The sequence below is a fragment of the Thermobia domestica genome, chromosome 13 (assembly GCF_964235325.1).
Source record: "Thermobia domestica chromosome 13, izTheDome1.hap1.1, whole genome shotgun sequence".
Lineage (NCBI taxonomy): Eukaryota > Metazoa > Arthropoda > Insecta > Zygentoma > Lepismatidae > Thermobia > Thermobia domestica.
Window position 1 is genome coordinate 144,081,616 of NC_137466.1, and position 18,685 is coordinate 144,100,300.

The 18,685-nt window shown below is 35.2% G+C and overlaps 1 protein-coding gene across 1 annotated transcript in view; it reads right to left on the reverse strand.

The window, feature by feature from the left end:
- Window positions 1–301: 301 nt before the first annotated feature.
- LOC145668607 (3-hydroxyisobutyryl-CoA hydrolase, mitochondrial-like) overlaps window positions 302–18,685 on the reverse strand; it is a 107,980-nt gene continuing 89,596 nt past the window's right edge. The window contains exon 5 of the mRNA XM_081736640.1: window positions 302–1,535. Coding sequence (XP_081592766.1) covers window positions 1,455–1,535 — 81 coding nt within the window. The 3' untranslated portion in view covers window positions 302–1,454. The remainder of the gene's footprint in view (window positions 1,536–18,685) is intronic.

Genomic DNA, 18,685 nt, shown 5'->3' on the forward strand with positions numbered 1-18,685 from the left:
TTACGCAGTAAGGCTTTATCGAATCAATCTAGTTGAAGCTGTTAGTATTCCTGACACGGTAAGAGGGAGACATACACATATTAATATGATTACATAGTGTAATCATATTGCAACTAACAACAATATTATAATAATCTGTGAAAAACTTATATAAGTGAGCCAGTGATTTTCAAAATTAGTGAAAATTGATTTAGTCTTTCTATGTTTTCACTATATTGCACAAAGAGATAGATGTAATTTTATATAATTTTTTTTAACTAGCATCAACTTTGGTATGTGCTTGTAAATGATAAGAATAGACTGTTAAAAATATGTACTCTATTTTAACGAACAAATAAATCCGTATAAGTTAGTTATGGAAATAGGAAAAACGGTACACATATTTGTCTCTTTTTATAAAATTAGGTAAAATAAAAATATGCTATCAGTAGTGCGTTTCTGTTTTAAAAAAAAAATTCAATTTGTATTTACCCTTTCTGTGAGAGAATATTTCAATAAAAATCATACATACCAACTTCAAAACTTAATGTTTTCGATTCAAGTAAAAGGCTGTCAAAAATAAAATTGCGTGTGAAAACATTTACAAACAGTTACAATTTAAAATTATGTGATTACTACATTTAGCTAGATGTAAACCAAATTTCTTATCTTAGTAACTAGAATAATATATTTTCGACCAATAACAATTATGTACTTGATGTGACATTTTTCTTTCTGTCAAATGCATTCCCAACAAAATCACTGTCATTGACCGCAAAAATTAAATTTCAAATACAGAAACGCTAAATTTTACTACAGAAAAGCATAACAATAATTCATATTTGTAACAAATTGTGTTTATTGTTAACTATTACTTACTGGTTTGGTATCAATAAATTTCACTGCTCCATATTTTAGCTTTTGCTGTGAATTTCGAAATATTTCCGTTGTTGTATCTTGATAAAACAGCAAAAAACTTAGAAGTTACGGTGAATTATTGGTAGAAAAATTATAAGCACTACTGTTTTAAGTTAAGTCGTAATTCGACAATAATGTGTCGAAATATTATATACAGAAGTTTAGGTAAGTTACAATCCCTCGAAAACTGTTACAGCTTAAATGTATATAACATTTTTAAAGAATCTGCCCAGTCTATCAAAATTCAAGTACTTGAAATTCTGAAGTGTAAGTTTTACACAACAATATCAACATTCAAATTAATATGAGTTAAATCCCTAAATTGGATGTTCAAAACAATTGTGTACAAAACATATCACTGTCAAATAAACTTTATATTAGACTAGACGATTTAGATAGAAGAGTGAACAATCCTCTTAACAAAAGGTATCACAACAAAGTCTCTTTGTTCGTTGTCAAATTCGAACTCTGTATGCGATGTTTACATCAAACACAGAAGTTGATGACAATACATTTTATGGAAGATAAACCAGACGGACGAATTTATTCGAATTTATTCATCCTGCTAGACTTTCCATGGCTTCTGTTTCTTGATATTCTCGCCAATAGATGCTTGTATCTTCGGACCAGATATCATCCTAGGAAGAAAAGGATTCATAAATATCTTTGTTTCATTGGATGAAAACTAAATGTACTTTATTTATTAGTATATTATCTCTACGTTCGTTTCACTAAATTTACTTCTATCAACCTCTAGGATGTGGTAATAGGCTATATCATTTTAATTGTGATCACACTTAGGGGGCGTTTACACTTAGTCGATTTGCGTTCGATTCAGTTGAATTGACGTCACTTTCAACTTAATCGACCGTGTAAACGGGAATTCAACTTAATCGCTTGTTGATCGAAAGCGACTAATCGACTGGCAACTGAATTAAAAGACGTTCTATTTTCTGTGGTTGAAATAATTGAACACATCCATCGATCTGATTCGGCCTAGCTGCTTCGATTTAGTGGCAAATGCAGCGAGTCGATTTAGTCGTGCGACTGAATCGATTTAGTCGTGCGACTAAATCGACCAAGTGTAAACGCCCCATTAACGCACTATACCATAGTGTGAATTAGGAAAACGATCGTTAGGAACAAATAGAAAAATGGATGAATGCCGTCATTCACTACTGCCGTGAACATCTTTCTTAAAATGTTTTTGTAAGCAATAAATTATTATACTATTTACTATATAATTATTATTTAAGGTTGCGGACAGAGCAGAAATATGAATTTTTCATGAGGTGTTGAGCTTCTATTTTTCCTTCTGGAAAATTTAAATTTTGGACCTAAGTTACTTGGCATCCAAGTAGCCCAAGGGTTAAAGAAGTATGCAATGTAAATTCTAAGCAACGTTGTATATTCTACTTGGACTTATATAACTGCCGCAAGACCATAGGTACACAAGTATTTAATGATCGAAATCTTGTCTTTCAAAGTACATAACCTCAACAACGTGTAATACTATAATTAGGTGATTTTCCGAATTATACAAATGTTGGACTACAAAAGTGAAATAATTGGACAAAGAAAGTGTCGTTAGATTTTGTAATTCGGTTGTTGTTTTATGATTTACGGATGGATTGTATTTTAGTATTAACCACAATTGACTACGGTGAAATTCGTTTAGAAACAAGATTATGAATTAACTTCATTATATATGAAAATATTTCAGGATCTAGGCGGACCTTGGACTTACAACTATGCATTTTTAAGTTTTCTTCACATCATAAGGTTACAAGAAGAAAAAGATTTCACATGAACCGCAAATACAAGTTAAGTTTGGGAAGTATGACATATAATGTTATCAAAATTGTCGAGGACTTTAGGAGTAGATCTTTTGTGAAGTTAGAGGGGGATTACAGAGCTACAGGGGCGCATCTACCGGGGTTCATCGGGTCCGAACCCCTCCCAAAACTTCGTAAGTTAACATATTTTCTTTCTCACTTTCTCACATATTCTCTACACTTTCTCAATAAAACTATACTTAACAGGGGAATGATTGATGAAGCATGAAAATGTGATCTTAAACTTCATCTGAAGTTTCTTTAAAAAAATATAAGTATTTTACAATTTTTCTATCGTCTTTTCAGGTGCAGATTAGTACCCATTCAATACTACATAGACCTAGTGGCTTGTAGTAGTGGACCCCCCCCCCAAACAAAGTATTCTGGTTACATGCCTTCAGAGCTTAAATTTGGAAGCCAAATTAGCCATTTTGCTCTGTGTATTCTGTTTGGTTCATTGAAAGACAAAGGAAAATTTATGCTGATCTCAGCTAACATTAGTAATTTCCTGTTAAGGTCGTGCTACAGCATAACTCTTTATATTGATAGGGATTTCTTAAGTTGTCCTGCAGAAGTTGAGGTAATAAATCATTAGTTATTTAGAACAAGTTGTTAGCAACTATCTTCTCAAGAAATCAAGTATGAAAAGAATTCCTCGGAAAATTTCCAAGGACTTAATGAATGGTGTATATCTACATCTATATCTATATCTTATATATAATAGGGTCGGATTTAGGGGGGGTGCAAAGGTGCACTGCACACTCCCCCCCCCCCTTCGTTGCAAATATACACTATCTAAAATGAAAAGCTAGCCATGGAAATACCAACACTTTCCGAAACTTTCTGCCATCATGTTTCCGTTTGGGGTTTAAAAGAAAACAGAGCTTTGCAAAAGTTTAAGGAAAAGGGTTTCCAAAAGGTTGAAGGAAAAGGATTCGCAAAGCAGAACAATATAGCATTTGTAAAGTAGGGAAGAAAACAGAAACCAGGAGGAGAGAACATTTTTTTTTCTTATATAACACTTGCAACCCTCTTTAAAATACTTTCTTCCGTTCTATGCATCAGTGTTGTCAGGTGTAAAGAACAAGGGCGCCAATCCTGGGGGGCCGAGGAGGCCCAACCCCCCCTTCCAAAGCTTATGTGGGCTCCCCTATTGTATTTATGAGTGTACAATAATTGGCTTAATTTGAGTGCAATTTTTTTTAAAATAATAATTTATTTGATCATTTTATGATTAAATCGTAATTGTGTATATTTTTCACACAATCAGGATAGATTTAGTGGTTTTAGCTTCAGAATTTTCCATAAGCTATAAACAGATACATGCAGCGACGACGTATATTTGGAATGGCAATACTACTGCTACATTTCAGTGAATTTGATAGCACACATCATTTTGATTTATTTATAGCATATTTGTTCCAAAATAAACATCGGACAGCTTGACAACAATATGTTTCGGGTCTTTAACGATTTTGAGCAACAAAGTAAAATCTGTAGATAATGTTGCTACCACTCCCAAATTTACCGGTATTAGCCATGACTTCCAAGAATTTATATTTATCCAAACTGGATTCAAAACATTCTTCATGAACATAGTCAAAGTGGTTGTCAGCCTCATAGGATGTCTCCTATTTCCGTCTTATTGTGTGTTATAGAAGAAAAATCTCGTCCAGTTCTTTACCAGGAGGTAATGTGCCTAAGATCGATGACACATTCCCGCGCTGGATGGCGATGCTGATACGTTGGAAAAGGAATGCAGTAGCTCGGGGGTCACCAGTTTTGATTGCTATTCGATGACCAACTTCATTAATGAAATTAGATCCTTCGTGACCCCAAGACTCACTGGTTGCTATTGCTACTGTTACAAACCAATATTTGTCCAATAGGTTTGAGTATTTTAGTCTTTTGTCTGATTCTCTATGAGCGGCGACGAGACCTGCCTGAATTGAAGAATGGGATAAGTTGGAAGGAACAAACGTATCGGAATATGTGAAATCCCAGACTAGTGCTTTTCCATTTTTCCACGGTACCAAGGTCATGCCATCAGGCCTTTTACCATCAGAGCGGCAACAACCATTTGATTATTTTATTGAAGGAACTCCCGCTGAAACGAGGGCTTTACAAATAATGTCGTTTACAATATGATGTCGAGATTGTCTTCCCGCACTTTTTTTTTTTTTTTTTTGCGTGAAAGACCATGTAATCCTATCGAATCGAGTGCGATTTGTCTTAAAATCTTCATATATATACAGTGGCGGATCCAAGGGGAGGGCTATAGGGGCTATATATATCTTCTGCATCTGAATGCTGGCCCCCCCCCCGAAATTTACAGAGAAATCGACGCCCTGGGTAAAGAATATTGTCACATGTCACTTTGAAGAGTTTCAGTGTGATTGGTTATTTTGGTAGCTATTGGTGCACTCCCTCAGACAATCCTGGATCCGGCCCTGTATATATAGTATATAACCTAAGAGAAAAGAAAAGTTTCCAATGGAGACTCATGTGGTTCGGATTCCACATTGAGCTATAGATCCATGTTGCACATAGCTTGACTGCTGAAAAGGGACATTAAATTTCCAATCAACCAATCCAAGGGAAGAAAGTACTAAATTTCTTGTACAACGTTCAACCCTTAGCTTGTAGTAAAAACATTTATTGGCTATTTCATTACTATTATTATTATTATTATTATTATTATTATTATTATTATTATTATTATTATTATTATTATTGCCTTGTCGTGGGAGACCCGGGTTCGATTCCTGGCGGGAGCTCATGTGGTTCGGATTCCACGTTAATCAGTAGGTCCACGTCTCATATAGCTTCGCTGCTGAATGGGACGTTAAACTCAAAATCAACTCAACTCATTTTTATTATTGCCAATGTGACTCCCTTCAAGAGCTCTCATTAATGTAACGCAATTTTTTCAGTTTATGACTATTGTATGAATACTGTTTTGGGTACATTTTTAAAACGCAAAACGATGATAACCATAATTAATAATTACTTGTCGCGATGTTCGAGTAATAGATATGATACACAAAATATGATGCGTTTTTATGTGTGATGCTTTTTTCTTCAGCAATTATAATGGTGCAACTTGCACTCATGGTTATAACTGTTGCTTAAAGCAGCATCAATTTTTTTTTTTAACAATAAAGATCTTTTCCACATTTAAGGATGTCAGAAGGGATTTAAAAGCCGTAAGTCAAGTTGTCCTATTGACAGTACAATCTGGTGTCCATCCACCCTATCAGATATTATCAACTGAAATATTTCGTGATAAGCATGAAAAATGGTACAATAAACTACGTGTCCATTGGGCATTTATTCCGAAGTTGGACGTCCGATAGTTTTCTACCAAAATCTTAATAAAAGCTATTAAAATTTATAATTTTGAATTTCTACGTTTTTAACTGACTTTAGGCTTCCTTTCGTTACAACGCGAGGTGGGGGAAAGGTTAGGTTAGGATCTAGAACAGAGGTACCCTTGGACTTATTACCCGCCATGTTGATAATATAAATGTTCATTTCTTTCCCACAATGCAACTATTCCGTTAACTTGCGCGAAGTAGTTCCCTCCGCTCGCCGAATAGTCCCATGTTTATAACCGCTTATATATAACAAATAAACAGATTTCTCGAGATCCTTATGTATATTATCAAGCACACAAACGATCAAATTATCCATATTTTCCCTGTAAATTTTATAAATTTTCTGGAAACGGAGTCCAACTTTGGAACTTAACACGTCCATTGGAATGGAGAAAGAGACTAAGAAGGTTAAGTGGGAAAAATAGTGCAATAGAAGTATATATACTTCTATGCGTCGGACTATGTAGGCCTATATATATAGTGCGTTCGGAAAGTAACTATGCACTTGCACAATTACAAAATGGACACGCTTATGCGGTAGGATATTTTTCTAACCGATGTGAGGGAATCTTTATGTAACAGTTGGTTACAATATTGTATGCAGTTGTTAAACTGCAGTTGCTTTGCCTGCGTCATAAGGGCGGTGTGTATGGTGCATAGTTACTTTCCGAACGCACTGGAAATACTCTCTCTCTTTCTCTCTGCTCTCTCTCTCTCTCTCTCTCTCTCTCTCTCTCTCTCTATATATATATATATATATATATATATATATATATATATATACAAGGGCGGATCTAAGGGGGGCTATAGCCCCCCCCTTGACGCTCAGGTTTACACTGGATAAAATGGGCTTTAATTCTGCTTTACACTGGATAAAACGGCAAATTATGGTTTAGCCCCTTGATCATATCCTGGATCCGCCACTGTATATATATATATATATATATATATATATATATATATATATATATTGTAAATAAGTTTTAAAAAGTTTACATACACCAACATTTGGTCATCGCCAGAACTCTCTCCTCTGATGTAGTGGTAGAACACGTGCACTTACTGTGCATGTGATCCCAGGTTGATTTCTCGGTGGAGAAATTAAACACATTACAGTGGTTCGAATTCTACTTTAAATTCTAGGTCCACGTCTTATATAACCTCGGACTGAAAAAGGGACAGTAAGTTTTCATGGCCATAGGCCGGGAGTACACAACCAAGATGCTGTGTGTGATCGTGGCATAAAATGTATATCATAAGCTCACAAAATCTATTACTGTGGTGTCACATTGTTTCAAACAGTTTTTGGCAATAGTGGACTGATTTTTCGCTACATAATTCTTTTCATTTCAAAATCACTAGCCTATCCACTATACTTAAGACAAAATATTGCATTAGGTCATATAGTCTCTTGCAAATTTGCAAACGAAATCAATAAAGCATACTAGATATGAAAATTCATTTTGTGTAAGAGAAGCGAACGCAATGGAAGCAAAAGTTAACCAACATATTCGGCGAAGGATGTTCTCTGTATTCTCCTCATGGTGTAAAAATTTCGTCATTTGCTCACAGGATAGCGCAATTTGCAGGAAGTTAACATAGTAAGTTTTTTTGTCTTTGCTCTCATACTGTTGACAGATATGGCTCTCAAGAATGTTAACAACTGTGCTCTTTCAGAGATTCCCAAGTATACTATGGGATTACGCATTCCAGGACAAATATTGGACAATACGACTGTGAATACTCATTTGTTATCTGTTACAACTTAAATTATAAAACTAGATTTCTAAAGAACATATAATTAGTTTCTATCGTAGTTGATATTTTTATACCTTGGTTTGTTATTTCTATTTCTAAAGCGTAACGATACGAGTAAAAGTATCATTATTATCATCACAAACACACACACAGAAAACAGTTTTCACTTATGGTGTATTCCATTCGAAAAAATGTTTAGGTTCATATATATATTAAATCAAGTTATTTTTTAAAGAATGTCTTTGTTTTCACTGCAAAGAAGAAAAGAAAGTAATGAACATACACGGAAAAGACAGGAACACCAACATCCGTGTTTAGAGACATTTTCACGTGTGTTTAGCGTCGTACGAAGGTATGACAAACGTGTGATGCTAATACATTGGTGATGTTATCCACGACTTTTATATCGAAGGAGACCGGCCTCGACTTTTCAAAGAATTGAGGAAACACGTTAGGGGAAATCATGGAAGGGCGAATAGTTCTCTCTTACCTCAATTACTCCTAATGTGTTTGAATATGCTTGCGTAAATATTCGTAGCTCGCCTTTTTCGATATAAATCGTGGATAACATCACCAATGTTTCACGAAATGCGGAAGTTACCATGACACGTTAGTCAACCTCTTAGTACGATGCTAATCACATTTAAAACGTCTCTGAATAAGGCTGCAAATGTTTTATTTTCTTACAACCACTGTTGCTGGTCAAGATCAGTGGTCGTCACCTCAATTGAAATTTTAAATTGGTATTTATCCTACGACTTGCAATTACGATAGTTGCAAACTTCAACTTTATTTATTATGCAAAACTAAGATAAATAAGAAGAAAACCAAAATGATAAAGTGCACAAGAACAGGACAGGAAGGGGCAAACTTATGGCTAGAGGAAGAGAAAATCGAAGACGTTAAGACGTTCCCCTATTTAGGAAGTCTAATATCCTCGGACGGAAGAAGTGAAAAAGACGTAAGTTCCAGAATAACACATACTAAACAAGCATTCAATAGGAAAACTGGACTACTAATATCAAGAAATGTGTCGCTGGACGTTCGTAAACGATTTAGTAAGACATTGGTATGGAGCGTGGCGCTGTACGGATCAGAGACGTGGACATTGAGAGAAGCTGAAATATCCAAGCTGGCAGCATTTGAAATGTGGTGTTGGCGCAGAATGCTACACACATGGACCGAAAGGAAAAAGAATGAAGACGTACTAAAGGAAGCTAATGAAGGATGACACATCATGAAGATAATAGGAAAAGGAATAAACAACATGCTTGGTCATCTTATTCGGCATTCGATTGGATCACTGTGCTGATAAAGGAAAAGCAGGAAAAAGGAAAAGCAGGAAGAGGAAGACCAAGGATAGAATATCTAGATGCAGTTACGAAAAAGAGGCCTTATTAAAGTATAAAACATCTCTCCCAAGAGAGAGAAAAGTTTTAAAATTTCCATGTTGCCCACCAACCTATGGTTGAGGTGAACAAGAAGAAGATTTATTTATTATTGTTTAGTACGTAACGTATATTCATTATTCAAGAGAGGGAAAAATGAATTCTGGGATTTTAACCGTCTTGTTGAACAAAAAAATCTCCAGGACAAGACGTAAAATTTCTGGTTATTGCCGCCCAATCAGACGTTTGGGAACCCTAGCTTTATCGGAGGAAAGTATTCATTATATTTTACGATTCCTTAAAGTTGTGGGTGTCTTTTCAGAGTTAAAATTAAGTTTCAAACAGAAACATTAAAGTTCATTCAACGAACCTTCTGATCCAGAAGTAAACATTGCAGAATGATATTACTTCGTCAGTCATCGGATGATTGGCTACCGGTCAGCGCTTCTTTCGAGAAGCACGTGCTTGTATCCTGTCCGTGTTTTACATACTTCCCGCACGCGGCCATATTGTAAACTGTGATTCTTGCGTAAGATGAGTCAAAGCCACCTTCTACGCATGCGTATTCTCTTTTATTGCATTAATTCAATTTAGTTCTCAGATACAATGTTATTTCTGTTATTTAACTGTACGGAAATTGCATTTCTGATAGTAAGCCTTATAAGTAGACTTCGGATTTTTGCATATTTGCATGTTTTTTTCCTGATGTGATATTGATATGCTCTTGAAACAGAAATTCGTTTCAGGTGTTTTGAGGTAAATAAGCAGAGTTTTATAGTGCATATTTTTGCATATTTCGGAGGTTAGTGCATGTTTATGTCGTTACTGCATATAAATGCATATTTAAAGAAACGACCAAAATGATAATTTTTAACGTCCAGCAACTTTCCTCATAAATCGAATTTCAAGTTACTAATACAAATAGACTCAAGATCTTTAAATGGTTCATTGTTGTCAGTTTAGAATATCTTCCAAGGTCATGTGAAAGAATAATAAGAAAAGGGGGAGTGATTGATCTTCCCGGCAATGATGCATGACTGTCACCTGTTTGAAAGAAGATATAAAGAACGATGTCAAATCATCTACAACACAATTTTCACGTCACCTATCTTGGAAGTTAAAGTTCCTACTATTGCGTGTGTAGATTTGAAATTGTGTGGTCTCGTTGCGGTATAAGAATACCAAAAGAACAATCTGGGTCCATTTAGTTATAGTGCGACATCTTCAAGTTTCAGTTTTAACTAGCTCAGAATTTTGTCCACCCAAGAACAAATTTTGTACCATTCAAATAAACGACGGATTGCCATTTCAATCACCTGTAGAGCAACATCTTCAAATTTGAATTTTAACTAGCTCAGAAATTTTGCCAATCAAGAAAAGAATTTGTATCATTCAAATAAAAGAGGGAGAGCCATTTCAAAATTTGGCCATTTCGAACACCTGTAGTGACATCTTCAAGTTCAAATTTTAACCAGCTCAGAATTTTGTACAATTTTTGTTCATTTTATCCACCCACGAAAAAAATTTGTACCAATCAATAAACAAGGGAGAGCTATTTAAAATTTCGGCCACATTCACCACCAGTAGGGTGACATCGTCAAATTCGAATTTTAATAATAAATTATGTATCTGAAACAAACCAGGACGATCATTTTAAAATTTTGCCACTTGGATCACCTGTGGTGAGACATTTTCAAATTTGAATTTCAACTATTTTGGTGGTGCAGAAGTCTACAAAAAGTGGGGGAAATTTTAAGTTAGTTAGAATTCGAATTTACAGATGTCACACTACTGGTGATCGAAGTGGCCAAAATTTTGAAATGGCCCTCCTTTGTTAATTTGAATGGTACCAAACTGTACGGAAATTGGACACAACTCTGAGCTAATTACAATTCGAATTTGAAGATGCACTATAGGCAATCGAAGTGGCCAATTTTTGAAATGACCCTCCCTCGTTTATTTTAATGGTACAGAATGTTTTGTTTGCGGTACATAAATGCACACATTTAAACAAAATATTAAGCTTGTTAAAATTCGAATTTGAAGTTGTCTCACTACAGGTGATAGAAGTGGCCGAAATTTTAAATGGCTCTCCCTCGTTTATTTCAATGGTACATTTTTCTCGTCGAAGGACAAAATGGACAAAAAATGGACAAAATTCTGAGCTAGTTAAAATTCAAATTTGAAGATGTTGCACTATGAGTGATCGAAGTGGTCGAAATTTTGAAATGGCCCACCTTCGTTTATTTAAATGATACAATTTTTTTCTTGGGTGGACAAAAATGGACAAAAATTGGACAAAATTCTGAGCTAGTTAAAATTCAAATTTGATGATGTCGCACTACAGGGGTCGAAGTGGCCGAAATTTTGAAATGGCTCTCCTTTGTAAATTTGAATGGTACATTTTTTTTTGGGGGGGTGGACAAAAATGGAGAAAAATTGGACAAAGATGTCGCACTACAACTAATTGGACCCGAAAAATCTTCTGAAACAATGGATTGAAGTTGAGAGAAGTTAACAATTCAAATATATATATATATTGCAAAATGTATACTAAACTATTATTATTTTCAAAGTAACTTTGTTTTCAGAAGAGGACATTTCTACTGTGTTCGACAGCAAAAGTTCGAACTTCAGCAGCGCTCTATTTTTGGCCTTCTTATATTTTCATAGCAGTTTCAAGTGTGATAAGGATTTTATACAACTATGAAACAACCCAGATATGGCTTTTTTTTTTTTTTTTTTTTTTGCATACTCGACTGATCGACTGAGTTCATTCAAAAGGAGCCATTGAAAAATGTATTTCGGGAAGAAATGAACAACCCTTTTGAAAATGAGCTCTACAATTAATTAAAATATTTGCTTTACAAAATCCAAAACTTGTCGCAGCAGTTACTTTCTAAGATAAGGAGATAAGTTCCCAAGTTTTCGTTTAAGGAGTTTCTGAGAGTGTTTAAAAAAATATATAGGCCCTATAAACTTCTGTTACTTTGATACGCACCTCGGTCTCTCGAAACGTAACTTTCTTACTAAGTCTTCTGTTATGTTTTCGATAACTTGACCTTCTTCCCATTCATGTTCCATCTCTCGCTCAAATCACTTTATTCCATTTAAAGTATCGATATTATACATTGTAAATTACTGCTGTTTGAAACGGACAATGTTACACTAGCAGAAAATATTCTAGGATTTACACATAATTGAATACAAAAAGTAATCTCAAGTGGATATACTCTCTTTTAAACAAGAATACAAAGGTTTTTGAATACAGGCTTTTAATAAAGTAAAAAGTAAATTCAACAGGCCCCTTATTAAACGAAAATAATTCACGGTCCCATGAATTTAAAGGTAAAAAAATGTGTTGAATTCTCTTGGTTAGGTGGAACCTGTGTTGAGAACAACGAATGTTAAAATATACTTTTCAATGGAAATTTTCAAATTCCGGAATCCAGCGTTTAGAAAAATTTTAGACATTCTGTGAGAGGTTAGGTTTATGAACTATGTTGTCTGTAAAGGTCTTCGTTTGCTTGTTACCTTACACATTTAACCTTCAGTCCACCCCCATATAAAGCTCTAGATACCGTGAGAGTTTTGAACGAAGTGCAATTTACATAGTTATTTCCAAATACCAATAATTTGTTCTCTAGCTCGTCTAGAAACATGGAACAACGAGCATAATAGACACAATAGATCAAAAGGGATCCAAAAGTAGAGGGAGAAGCGCTGAAAAAGGCATAGCATCTACTTTTTGTCTTGGCCTTTGAAACCGTATGTAGGCTTCTTTTTGTTCACTGTAAGTTTTATGTGTATTAATTCGTAGCATAAATAAATACTGTAATTGAATACAGTAGGCCTATGTACAACATTTTACCTCACTATGTCCATTATATATATATATATATATATATATATATATATATATTTAGATATAGATATATACAGTCCGCAGCAAAAAAACCTGCAACATAAGCATGTAAGTTTATTGTGAAACTACGACTAACAGAACAAGGAATCAACATAGCGTCTAAGTGGCACGAATCACGCCAGGAGAAACCTCGGCGTCTTCCCCTGCACACTTATTTTGGAGCAAAAGACTTCGTCGTTTCACAATAAACTTACATGCTCATGTTGCAGGTTTTTTTACTGCGGATTGTACATTATTATTTTTTTTTTTTTTAAGCATAGATCTATTTGGGTTAACTTTAAAATCCTTAACGGAAATTTTTGCGAGTTCTGTTCAATTTCGGTAGGCAGATTTTATTATATGCTTATGCCAGAAATGTTTATTTACTTCTCTGAGTATATTTATTCTTTATTTACAGATACTTGGCGCATTCTTTTTTATTTGTAAATTAATATATATATATATATATATATATATATATATATATATATATATATATATATATATATATATATATATATATATATAGCTGAAAACATTAAAAACGGCCTTGCGTTTATCAATACTCAGTTCAGTTCTTCAAAAATAATAACGAGATTAGAAGAGCGATGATTAGGACTTTGTAGTGCATTTGAGCTGTTTGATTCAATAACGAAACAGACGCCACCAAGATCAATCGGACAATCATTTCTTCGAAACACACAGTCAATAGACGCGAGAAACCTGGCATAAAATTCTTGGCTAATATAAATAAAGTGTTCCTGGGATTGCTTTGACGATTTGCTGAACACGCAACCAAAAACTAATGTGCGTGGAGAAAAGGAGATACACACCGCAGAACCGTATATTCCAGAACCCAATCGAATAGAAGTGGAAGCCGCTATAAAGAAATTAAAGAAACACAAATCTCCGGGTGTAGATGAAATTCCGGCTGAGTTAATTTTAGCTGGAGGCGAAAAATTGTGGAACAAGATACACAAACTCATTCTCCTTATCTGGAACAAGGAAGAATTGCCACAAGAGTGGAAAGAGTCAATCATTGTTCCAATTCACAAGAAAGGCGACAAAACTGACTGTAATAATTATCGAGGCATTTCTCTTCTGTCAACATCCTATAAAATCCTTTCAAATATTCTATTAGCAAGATTGACCCCATACGCAGATGAAATTATTGGAGATTATCAGTGCGGATTTAGACGAAATCGATCAACTATCGACCAAATATTTACCATTCGCCAAATACTCGAAAAGAAGTGGGAATACAATACCCCGATACATCAACTATTTATTGATTTTAGAAAGGCTTACGACTCGGTTAGGAGAGAAACATTATACAACGTTCTTACAGAGCTTGGAATACCGAGAAAGCTAATTAGATTAATTAAGATATGTTTAAGTGAATCCCAAAGTAAAGTCCGGGTAGGAAAATTTTTGTCCACGAGCTTCCACGTCGAAAATGGCCTGAAACAAGGAGATGCGTTGTCGCCATTATTATTTAACTTTGTGCTGGAATACGCCATAAGGAAAATCAAAGATAGCATCCAGGGCCTAGAGTTGAACGGCATTCACCAGGTTATGGCATATGCTGATGATGTAAATTTAATAGGGGATGATAGGAGAACAGTAGAAATAAATGCAGAGATATTATTAAACGCTTGCAGGGACATGGGTTTAGAAGTAAATGCAGAGAAAACTAAATACATGGAAGTGCGTCGGGACCGTAATACGGCAAATTGTGGAGGCGTTGAAATATTAAATAATACTTTAGATAAAGTGGATACTTTCAAATATTTAGGATCAATATTAACAGGCGAAAATCATATTCACAAAGAAATTAAATGTCGACTAAAAGCAGGGAATTCGTGTTACTATTCGGTTCAAAATCTCTTGTCGTCGCGAATTCTGTGGAGGAATTTGAAGCTTAAAATATATAAAACGATAATCATGCCTGTTGTTCTGTATGGTTGCGAAACATGGTCACTTACTCTGAGGAAAGAACATAGACTGAAAGTATTTGAGAACAATATCCTGAGAAGAATATTCGGACCCAAGAGGAACGAGAATGGGGAATGGCGGAAGCTTCATAACGAGGAACTACATAGTTTATACGGTTTACCCAACATTGTTAGGGTCGTCAAGTCTAGGAGGCTTAGGTGGGCAGGTCATGTAGCTAGAATGGAAGAAAGTAGAAACGCTTTCAAAGTCTTGACTGGTAGACCCATAGGAAAACGACCATTAGGATGACCTAGGCGCAGATGGGAGGATAATATTAAGATGGATCTCGCAGAGATAGGAATACAAAGTAGAAACTGGATCCAACTAGCTAAGGATAGAAGTCAGTGGAGAGCTTTTGTGAATGCGGCACTGAACCTCCGGGTTCCATAGGCCATAGAGTGAGTGTGTGAGTGTGTGAGTTCCTGGGAACAACGACGCACGAATTTCAGATTTGTCGGCAAGTAACATTGCTTCTTTGAAATACTGTCCCTTAAAAGACCCGTGATACAGAAGGAACATTCTCCATGTACAGTCAAGTTTTGATTGATAAATGCATTTTTTCGTCAGAAAACACCGAAAACTACATAGCTGTGTATTATATCATGAATGCATCATAGTTATACACAAAGTATATGTAGTTCAAGTAATACAACTTTTTTTTTTAAACATAATAAAATTCCTCATTTAACTTTAGGTTTTGATTGGTGCATATTTACAATTTTTAGTGCATATTTGCATATTTTCAGTGCATATTTTCGTGATTTTTAGCGCATATTTGCATGCATATTTTGCCGTTTTTTAGTGCATATCGATCCGAAGTCTACTTATAAGCAACAAAAACATTGAAAAACAACTTACTTAACAATGGACTATTTTCTATTGCCGCATGGATGTTCCAAGGCTCTTTAACCAATAAAATGAAACAATCACCACGTGTATTTGTTTACATGAGGTACTGAACGTTCCTTGAATAAACTTTAATTGTGTTATAAAAACATCTGCACAAGAACGGCCGCAGGGTTCTTCCAAGGGGAGGGGGACAAAAGATCGTCAACAAGTGAAATAATGAATATGCACATCTTAATATACAGATAATACTTCCTGTAAAACAATTATTACTAACGCACATTGCATAATTTCATTGAGTACACTAAATATTAAACACCACAGTTGTGTGAAAGTAAATCTAATATGTTTTGGCATGTGTATCGAGAAACCGAACCCCTTTTGAAAATCCATAAAGGATATTGCCTCTCCTGCTGCCCGTTGAGGGCATCCGTGTGTCTGTTATAGTTCTTGATAGACCTATTTCCCTTTTAGACTTCCAAATTATTCTGTGCATGAATGTCGGAAGTCTTACAGGACGGCTTGGACCATTCGTCCGTCCACCTGTTAGCAAGTATCAAAGCAAAAACGGTAAGATATATCGAGATGCGGTTCTTTGCATTCGATTCAGCGTCCCAAGAATATGTTTCAGCTCCTCCGTTAACGCTGTATTCCAACTCGAAGTGGTTCAAATTAGTCATTTTCGATTTCAACGTTTATCGCCATAGAACAAAACAGTAACAGATAGCGAGAAGCGATTTTTTGTGAACGTTTCAGTGACTCAAGACAAAATATCATGATTAACCACAATACTCTACCGAAACCAGAAGTGCTTCAAATTTATTATTACTTACAGTTTCAGTACCTGTTTCAACGTTTATCACGATACAACAAAAATGGTAACACACACTTAACGTCCCACGATCATGCACGAAGGTTGAAGGAGACGGTGATGATAATAATGGTAGAATGAAAAAAAAAATGAGTGGAAAGGGCAAACAACTAGAAAACTCACACACATGACGTTTGTCCACCACAAAGCACATTTGGCTTGAGCTGGAAACGAACCAGAGATCCTACACACCAAATGTGAGCGCTTTACCATTTAGCTACAATGAGTCTCGAGAACAGTAAAGCTGCATCAATTGATTTTATAAATGATCTTGTTAATACTGCTACTACCAATAATAATAATAATAATAATAATAATAATAATAATAATAATAATAATAATAATAATAATAATAATAATAATAATAATAATAATAATAATAATAATACGAAGAAGGAAAAGAATCGAAATGATTTGTAAAAATTGCTGTAGTAGATCGAGCCCAGTGTGTCTGTGTTGCTAATACAAACTTCCCAGTTCCCATCCTTCTCGGTTTTGATACATATGTGCCATCTAGCGCCTTTGAAAACAACTTCATTGTTAACTTTCACTTATTTTCCATTTCTAATCGCTAGATGGCATCGTATGAAACATTAGAAAGAGACCTTCCCATCACACGTATCAATTTACCTTGTTATAAGCTAAATTTAAACTTACCTACAGTAAGTAGGTCACGACACTGACAGTTCTTTATTTCCGCTGCGTATAGATCCTTATGGTGAAAGATTTGTTGTGATCTATTCTGTTTTTACTGTACAATCTACATACGATGTATTGAATCTCTATAAATTAACACAATTATTACTATTATTTTAAGTTAATGCGAACAAGTGGATTAAAGAAAGAAAGAAAGAAAGGATTCGTTGGGTGCACAATTTCGTTAAATGTTTCGAAAATTATTATTTCAGACCCTGAACTTCCTTTATAGAACAACATAACAATCAAGTTTTCATAATGCCCTTCAGGGTAAACTTAGCTTGTGTGTGTGTATGCTTAGCTTCCAAAAAGGGAATTAAATGCATTTAGCTTTCGAAAAACACCTCCCTTGTTTGTCTATCTCACTTTGGAATCGAATTTAAAGAATAAAGAGCTCTTTCTAAATCTATTAAAGTTACTTACCACTTTTCAGTTTGTGACAAAAGCTCAGGAATCTTGTTTTCCGTTTTAACTCACTTCAAGGGAGAAAAAAGGGATTGTCTTAATTCAATTTGATTATAGTTCTCGGAGTTTGACCATGTAACTCCTCTACAGAAGATAGCGTTAATATAGTGTATTTGTTCACGTATAATTCCGTAATGCATAAACCGATTATATAAGTATAAGGGCTATTCAATAAATAACCTAAAAAGTTGTGTGAAAAGTACAAAACTTAGACAAAATTTGTGCTTCTTTATTATTTTTTGGTGGTGTCCTAGAACTATAATTAGACGGATCTAGAGACCTGCACGGGTCGAATTTTTCGGCCCGAGCCCAATCCAGCCCGAATGTACCTAGGCCCGGCTCAGCCCGGGCCCGAAAACTTTTGAGATTTTCGGCCCGAGCCCGGCCCGGCCCGATAAATTTTTTAAAATTCTTGGCCCAAGCTCGGCCCGGGCCCGATAAATTTTAAAAGTTTCATTTTGTAACATTTTTCACGGGCAAACTTCTTCAATGTTTGCCTTTACTCTAATTATCGTTTAACGAAAGTCAATAATTATTAAAGAATTGTAATTAATCGGCCCCAGCGGCCCGACCTGAACATAAATCAGTGTCGGCCCGGCCCGGCCCGGCCCAAAGAAATTACAAGGGCTGGGCCGGGCCTCGGGCTGAGCCCG